Source organism: Tupaia chinensis, unplaced genomic scaffold (genome assembly GCF_000334495.1).
Source record: "Tupaia chinensis unplaced genomic scaffold, TupChi_1.0 Scaffold000201_1, whole genome shotgun sequence".
In the NCBI taxonomy this organism is placed as follows: Eukaryota; Metazoa; Chordata; class Mammalia; order Scandentia; family Tupaiidae; genus Tupaia; species Tupaia belangeri.
In genome coordinates this window covers 2,471,950-2,480,704 of record NW_006159676.1, presented here as the reverse complement: position 1 = coordinate 2,480,704, position 8,755 = coordinate 2,471,950, and the positions used below count along the sequence as shown (strand labels likewise).

Here is an 8,755-nt window from a genome sequence, read left to right as displayed (position 1 = left end):
ACGTAGTAGTCTTTATCCAGCGGCAGCAGCTTGGCCAGGCCGAAGTCAGCGATCTTGACGTGCGCCTCGTTCTCCACCAGGATGTTCCGGGCGGCCAGGTCGCGGTGCACGCAGCGGCGGGAACCCAGGTACTCCATTCCCTGCAGGAAGGCGGAGAGGTGAGCATGCGCGACGACCCCCCCCTCCAACCGGCAGGGACCTGGAACCCAATCCAGACTTCAGTTTAACCCTATTCTCTACCAATCCTCCACTCTAGTGACCCTAAACTCCAACTCAATCCTGCTCCCAACCCAACCTGGACCCCAAACTTCTCGCTTCTTCCTCCACTCAGACTTCTGCGCATGCCCAACCAGGTGGCCACCCCCCTGCAGGTCCCGGGCGCCCCACTCTCCCTGCTTGCCTCGCACCTTGCAGATCTGCGAGGCGTAGAGGAGGAGGCGGCCGGCGTCCAGGCGCGCGCGGTGTCGCTGCAAGAAGTCGCGCAGGCAGCCGCTGGGCAGGTACTCCATGACCAGGCGGAGACTCTGGCGGCCTGGGGAGGCGGAAGGTATCACCATAGGCGCCAGCCCTATCTGCGACCTCCATTTCCCCCCATGCAATGGGACCTGTGTTCCCCTGGCCTCGGTGTCGCTGTCTACGAAACGGGAACCACCACAATGACCCTATTGCTCCACGGAGCTCCCACTGCATGACTCCGTAAGCGGTCTTCAAAAAGGGGATGAAAGGGGACCAGCAGTTAGCGTAATGGCTATGTCGCTGGACTCCCATGTAGTTGACCGCGGTTCGCGTACTGGACCCGGTGGCTTAAAACTCACGTCGGGTGCGTGTGCGTGCGTGCCCAAGATCCCAAGAGGAGAATGGAGAAGGGATTGCAGCGTGGCCATGCCCCCTGGGGGGTGATTTCTCGCTTTCTGTCTCTCTGTCTCTGTCTGGTGAGCGCACGTGTCCTATAGCAAAAACCTCTCCAAAAAAAAGAAAAAAGAAAAAAAAAAAAGGGGGCATGAAAGGGACCAGCAGGTGAAGGAGTAGTTAAGGCGCTGGACTCTCATGTGGTCAACACGGTTCCAGTCCCGAACCTGACAACTTGAAACTCATGGGGAGGAGAACAAAATACGTAACAAACAAGAAATAGATCATTATTTGGTCACAATAACTTATATGGTAATATCCTTGATTGAGCCAATGTACAATATATTCCGTATGAAAAATCACGTTTTGTATACTGTATTGATGTACAGTGAATGGACATAAATAAATTAACTTTAAAAACAAAGAAACTCATGCCAAGCACATGTGCATGTGTGCCCGAAATCCCCAGAGGAGAGTGGAGGAAAAGGAATTGCAGCATGGCCATCCCCCTTGAGGGGTAATTTCTCATTTTCCCTCTCTCTGTCTCTGTCTCTCCCAGGAGCACGTGCATCCTATGCCAAAATTAAAAAAAAAAAAAGAAAGAAAGGAAGGAAGGAAGGAAAGAAGGAAGACACTGGAGGGCTGGCAGGTGGCATAGTGGTTAAGGTCGCTGGACTTCCACATGGACAACAGCAGGTTCGAGTCCTGGACCTGGAGGCTTGCTATCTCACTTTCTCTCTCTCTGTATGTCTGTCCCTCTCTGGTCAAATTTAAATAAACAAATAAAGTTAAATGGTATAATTCATTTAAAAAGTGCATTAAAGGGGCCAACAAATGGCGTGGTGGTTAAGGGTACTGGACTCCCACATAGCCAACTGTGGTTTGAGTCCCGGACCTGGCAGCTTGCTTTCTCACTTTCTGTTTCTCTCACTCTGTCCCTCTCTGGTCAGATTTAAATAAATAAATAAATAAATAAATTTAAATAAATAAAATCATTCTCTTTTTTTTTAAGTGCATTAAAATCCACTTTATGATAGAACTGTACAAGGGTTTTTTTTTTTTTTTTTTGAGAGATTTTCACTGTAGGGCGTGTGCGCTCGCCAGACAGACAGAGAGAGACATAGAGACAGAAAGCGAGAAATCACCCCCCAGGGGGAATGGTCACGCCACAATCCCTTCTCCTCCATTCTCCTCTCGGGATCTTGGGCACGCACACACACGTGCCCGGCATGAGTTTTAAGTCACCGGGTCCGGGACACGAACTGCGGTCGACTACGTAGGAGTCCAGCGACATAGCCATTACGCTAACTGCTGGTTCCCTGTACAAGGGTTTCAGAATGATTTGCATCAGAGTAAACTCTGCTGTTATTTGCTAGAAGGGGCATGCACAAGAGAGATAGAGAGAGAGAGAGAGAGGAGAAAATGCCCCCACCCCCATGGCCAAGCTGCAATCCGTTTTCCTCCATTTCTCCACTCCCGAAAACCATTTTAAAATTTTTATTGTGGAGACCAGCAATTGGCGTAATGGCTGTGTTGCTGGACTCCCATGTAGTTGGTCACGGTTCGAGTCCCGCACCCGGTGGCTTAAACTCATGCCGGGAGCGCATGTGTGTGTGCCCAATATCCCAACAGGAGATTAGAGGAGAAGGGATTGCTGCGTAGCCATCCCCCCTGGGGGGTGATTTCTCACTTTCTGTCTCTCTGTCTCTGTCTTTCTGGTGAGCACACGCACCCTTATAGCAAAATCCTCTCCAAAAAAAAATTTTTATTGCCATAGGGCACATGTACTTGCCAGAGAGAGACAAGGAGAGGGAAAGTGATTACCCCCCCCCCCACAAAGGCAGGCCCCAGCGGAACACAGCAATCCCTCCTCCATTCTTCTGTGTCTGGCCTCTGGGTCCAGGACCTGAACCATGTGGTCAGCTATGTGGGAGTCCAGCACCTTAACTACCATGCCACCTGCTGGTGGAATCTCTCTTAAACATCTTCAACATGCCTGGATTCATTTAAACCTCATAGTGACTCATTTTTCAGCTGGGGAAACTGAGACTCAGAGAGGTTACCCTCACTTGCTCGGGGTTGGCCAGCTGGTAAGAGCCAGAATTCGAACACATGGCCGTCTGAATCTGGATAAACAACCGTGTTAACTGTATCCCCCGCTAGTGTTGCCAGCCCATAAAAAACGTTACTTTTAGGGTGTCAGATTCTTTTTAGGAGAGAGATTTTTTTGCTATAGTGTACATGTGTGCTTTCCAGAGAGAGACAGAGACAGAGAGACAGAAAGCGAGAATTAGGGAGAATGGCCATGCCACAATCTCTTCTCTTCCATCCTCCTCTTGGGATCTTAGACACACGCAAACGCACACACACGGGCCTGTTGTGAGTTTCAAGCCTCCGGACACAGGACTCGAACCATGGTCAAACACATGAGAGTCCAGCAACGTAACCCTGACGCCATCTGCCCATCCCAGGACGTCAGGTTCGCAAAGCTCCTCTCGGCTCTGGCTTTCCCATGACGCAGGCGGCTCACCAGGGCCGTAGCTGACGCCGCGGTACTTGACGATGAAGTCGCTGTGCATGGCTTTGAGGATCTGGATCTCGCGCTGGAAGTCCCGCTGCTGGTCGGGCCCGCTGTGCTGCAGCTGCTTCACGGCCACCAGGGCGCCGGTGTTGTCGCCCAGCGGGTCATAGCGGCACAGCTCCACGGTGCCGAAATTGCCCTAAGGGATGGCAGAGGCTGGGGTCTGTGGTTCCGGGCGCTGTCCCCCGCCCCCCGCAGCCAGGCAGCGTCTGCACCGCACCTTGCCCAGCTGGGAGATGTACTTGAGGTGTCGCTCCTCGAAGATCGTGGGGTCCTGCCAGGCGTAGAGCTGGGCACCACTCCACAGCCCGTCAGGGGGCGCCAGAGCGCCAGGCGTGGAATCCGAGAGGAGCTCGTAATCTGCGGGACAGGGGACGTGATAAGATATCTGGGGACGGTGGCTAAGGCGTTGAACTCCCACATGGCTATCTGAGGTTCGAGTCCCAGACCCCGCACCTTGCTTTCTCACTTTATCTCTCTTATCCAATTTAAAAAAAATAGTAATAAGAAATAAGGGATCAGCAGGTGGAGGAATGGTTATATCACTGGACTTCCACGTAGTTGACAGTGGTTCGAGTCCCCAACCCGGCGGCTTAAAACTCACATAGGGAGAGGGGGCAGCAGTTGGCATGGTGGCTGGGGGCACTGGACTCCCACATGGCCAACCTTGGTTCGAGTCCCATACCTGGTGGCTTCTTTTCTCATATTCCCTCTCTCTCTCTCTCTCTCAGTCTGCCCCTCTCTGGTCAAAATTAAAATAAATAAACAAAATTAGATAAAAAATAATAATTCTTAAAAACAAACAAACAAACAAACAAAAACCTCATACTGGGTTAGGACCAGCAGGTGGTGTGGTGGTTAAGGGTGCTAGACTCCCACATGGTCGACCACGGTTCAAGTCCTGAACCTGGTGGCTTGTTTTCTCACTTTCTCTCTCTCTCTCTCTCTCTCTCTCTTTCTCTCTCTGTCCCTCTCTGGTCAAATTTAAACAAATAAGTCAATTTAAATAAAATCATTCTTTTTTTTTTTTAGAGAACTATTTATTTAATTCCACTTGTCATTACTGTTTTCTTAATTTGACCAGACAGAGACAGAGAGATAGAGAGAGAGGAAGGGAGAGTTGAGAAAGCAAGTTGCCAGGTCTGGGACTCAAACCGTGGTTGGCCATATGGAAATCCAGCACCTTTAACCACACACTACCTGTCGGGCCCCAATAAAATAATTCTTTAAAAAAAAAACTAGGGGCCAGCAGGTGGCATGGTGGTTAAAGGCACTGGACTCCCATATGACTGACCGTGGTTCAAGTCCTGGACCTGGTGGCTTGCTTTCTCACTTTCTCTCTCTCTCTCCTTCTCTGTCTCTCTCTGATCAAACTGGAAAATAATCATAATAAATAAAGTTAAATAAAATAATTATTTAAAAAAAAAAAAAATTTCACACAATGAACATATGCATATATGCCCAAAATCTGGAGAGGAGAATGGAGGAGAAGGGATTACAGTGTGGCCATTCGCTGGGTTTTTATTTTTCTTGCTTTCTATCTCTCTGTTTCTCTCTGTCTCTCCTGTGAGTGCACATACCCTATAGGAAAAATCTCTAAAACAATAATAATAATAAATTAAATGATTCCTAGTTTTTGGAGACTTCTGCTAGAGGGAGCATGCACTCACCAGAGAGAGAAAGAGACAGAGAGACAGAAAGCGAGAAATCACCCCCCAGGATGGCCATGCTGCAATCCCTTCTCCTCTCGGGGTTTGGGGCATGCACGCACACGCATCACCAGCTCCCGGCAGGCTGGCTCTGAGTGCGCACCCACCGGCCCTGCACCCTCCCGTGGGGGCGTGCTGAGCACCTGACGTGATGAGGCTGTTGAGGTCCCGGATGACGGCTCGGAAGGAGGGTCTCCGGCCCGGCTCGTAGTCCATGCAGTCCTGGATCAGCAGAGCCAGCTCAGTCCACTTGGGCGCCGGTAGCTGCTGCCGCCCTGTATAGAACTGCAGCTTCTGAAGGCGGGATGGAGGGGGTGGGGGCGCGGGTCACCGCCAGACCCTACTCGGGAGCCCCCACCTGCCCGTCCTGGCGGGATGTCCGACCTGGGCGGGATCCAGGGTGCTGACGGGCATCGTGACGCCGCTGAACACCTCCCAGGCGGTGGCGCCGAAGCCCCACTTGTCAGCTTCCAGACCCAGTGTCCGGGCTTCCTGGAGACACTCGGGGGCCACCCAAGGAATCCTATCAGTGAGCACTAAGAGGGCGGGTGTGGGGTTAGAGGTCCCCTTGCCCTGCAGGGCCCACCCCGTCTCCCTTCCTCGGTACTTACTCTCCAAGCTGAGCACACTGGGGCTGACACCGGGGTCACTCAGCTTAATGAAAGGCGGACTCCCATCAGCCCCCTCCCGGGCCAGGAGCACCTTCCGGGCTGAGACATTGCCATGGGGGAGACCTTTGTCCTCCTAAGTGGGTCAGGCGTGGAGAAATGCCAGGGAGGTTTTGATGAAAGGATTGTCTGCTCAGCAAACTCCTATACATCCTGCAGAACCCACCTGGTACTGCTCCCACGCACTCCAGCACCCTCCGAAGACTCCTGCCATCCTGTTTGGGCTCCTCTTTTTTACTTCTTATGTTGATTTACCTGTGTGTCTCTTCCCTTCTCAAATCCCACCCTGTGGTTCCCAACTGCCTTCAGGTCAAGAGTCAAAGTTCCTCGGGACCGGGACCGGCATTCAAGGCTCTGTCTCTTCCCCACGAACCCCTTTTCCACACTCCCTCCTGAGTTTCTGGCCTATTGAACTTGATGGGCCCCAGGGCATGCAAAATACTTAAGCCTATAAGCCTTTGCCCAGGCTGTTCCCTTAACCTGAAAAGCCCTCTTGCATTCCTTCTCTCAGTGAACTCCTATTCAACCAGCAAGGCCCTATCTCTAATGCCCCAATGTTTCCTCTTTCGGGAAGCTTTTCATCCAGCTTCATCATCATTCATTCCTCCTCCCACCTTGCATGATGTTCTTCTACTGCCTCACAACTCTGAGCCTCTGCACATGCTATTCTCGTATCCCCTTACCGAACTCTTATCCTAATTCCCCTCCACCCAGAGGAAGCCTTTCCCGTGAACACAGAGTGGAGCTGGCAGATCCGCACTCACCAGATAGTTGAGGGCATAGGCCAGTTGCTTGATCACCTGCAGCTTCCAGCTGGCGGCCACCAGGTGGCCACGTTTGCGCAGGTAGGTGTCTATGGCTCCCAGGGGGACGAATTCCTGCACCATGGTGCCTGGTGGTGACAGCGAGGGAGAGTGGGCGGGCAGAACTGCGCTTGCACGGCAGCAGGGCCTCCCCCCACCGCTCCCTTGAAGTCTCTCTCAAGCTCTTCTCCTCCCCACCTCCCATCTTGGGACTACAGAAATACCAGGAAAGGGAAGCAAGCTCTTTCTGAATTTTGCTTCTACTGTTAAAAAAATTTTTAACAGCAGTTAGCGTAATGGCCATGTTGCTGGACTCCCATGTAGTCGACCGTGGTTCGAGTCCCGGACCTGGTGGCTTAAACTCACGCCGGGCGCGTGTGCGTGCGTGCCCAAGATCCCGAGAGGAGAATGGAGGGGAAGGGATTGCGGCGTGGCCATCCCCCCTGGGGGGTGATTTCTCGCTTTCTGTCTCTGTCTGTCTGGCAAGCACACACGGCCTGTAACAAAAACCTCTCCAAAATATATTTATTTATTATTATTATATCTATTTTTTTAAAGAATTACTTATGTAATTCCATTTGTTATTATCCTTTTTTAATTTGATCAAAGAGAGTCAGAAAGATTAAGAAAGGCAAAGTGAGAAAGCAAGTCTCGCCAAGTCCAGGACTTGAACCATGGCTGACTGTGTAACAATCCAGCACCCTCTACCACCTGCCACTTGCTAAACCCTATTTCTACTTTTTTAATAATTACTTATTTTTAATTTTATTTACTCATTAATTTTAAAAAAAAAATTCCAGAAAGACAGAGAGAGAGGGAAAGTGAGAAAGCAAGCCACCAGGTCCGGGACTCGAACTGTAGTCGGTCATGGGAGTGTCCAGCACCTTAAACTACCATGCCACCTGCTGGTCCCCTAAATAATTATTTTTCTAAATAATTACAATAAATAAAATTGAATAAATAAAACTTTTTTAAGAATTAAAAAACAAAAGTCCTTCTTGCCTACCTAGACACGATGTCTGACCTCCAGGGTGAACCACGGCCTCTCTGCCGGCCCATAATGCCACGTGCCACCCTCCGACATCTTGTCACTGATTACCTGGTGACTGTCACGTTCCCGACACATACCAGACTCCCATAACTAGCCACCCGGTGAAACCAATGGAACCAAGGCTCACATTCCGTGGCCTGTGCAAAGCTTCCAAGTGAATTCGTATTAAACTGAGATCTGGGTCCCGCAGATGGCATAGTGGTTAAGGGGCTGGATTCCCACATGACCCACCACGGTTTGAGTCCTGAACCTGGCAGCTTGCTTTCTCACTATCCCTTTGTCTGTCTGTCACTGGTCAAATTTTTAAAAAAATTTTCTTTTTTGAGAGGTTTGTGCTATAGGGTGCATGCACTCGCCAGAAAGACCGAGAGAGACAGAGAGACAGAAAGCGAGAAATCACCCCCTGGGGGGATGACCACGCTGCAATCCCTTCTCCTCCATTCTCCTCTCGGGATCTTGGGCACGCACGCACACGCGCCCTGCGTGAGTTTTAAGCCACCGGGTCCGGGACGCGAACCGCGGTCGACTACATGGGAATCCAGCGACATAGCCATTATTCCAACGTCTGGTCCCAAATTTTTAAATATTTTCTTTTTTGAGAGGTTTTCGCTATAGGGTACGTGCGCTTGCCAGACAGACAGAGAGACAGAAAGCGAGAAATCACCCCCTGGGGGGATGACCACGCTGCAATCCCTTCTCCTCCATTCTCCTCTCGGGATCTTGGGCACGCACGCACACGCGCCCTGCGTGAGTTTTAAGCCACCGGGTCCGGGACGCGAACCGCGGTCGACTACATGGGAATCCAGCGACATAGCCATTACGCTAACTGCTGATTCCCTAAAAATATTTTTAATAATAACAAATGGAATTAAACAACTCTTAAAAAAAAAAAAAGTGACATCGGAACCCAGGTCCCCGTGGGACTGGTGATGATGGGAGCCAGGACCTACTGTCCAGCCAGGGAAGATTAAGAGACAGGAGAGCGGGAGGATAGGCCCTGATGGACTCTGGGCCCCTGCAGGGTGTATTGCAGGTGTTACCCGGGCTAGGCGTGGGAGGGGCGAGGGGCGGGGCCGGCGTGGGGGGGGAGAGGG

General features: G+C 51.2%; 1 protein-coding gene across 1 annotated transcript in view; it reads right to left on the bottom strand.

The window, feature by feature from the left end:
* The window catches only part of JAK3 (Janus kinase 3), a 25,343-nt gene that overhangs the window by 3,223 nt on the left and 13,365 nt on the right, over positions 1-8,755 (bottom strand). Inside the window, 8 exon segments of the mRNA XM_027771299.1 lie at positions 3-140; positions 408-532; positions 3,380-3,569; positions 3,651-3,790; positions 5,283-5,433; positions 5,524-5,675; positions 5,751-5,883; positions 6,572-6,699. Of these exon segments, the coding sequence (XP_027627100.1) occupies positions 3-140; positions 408-532; positions 3,380-3,569; positions 3,651-3,790; positions 5,283-5,433; positions 5,524-5,675; positions 5,751-5,883; positions 6,572-6,699 (1,157 nt within the window).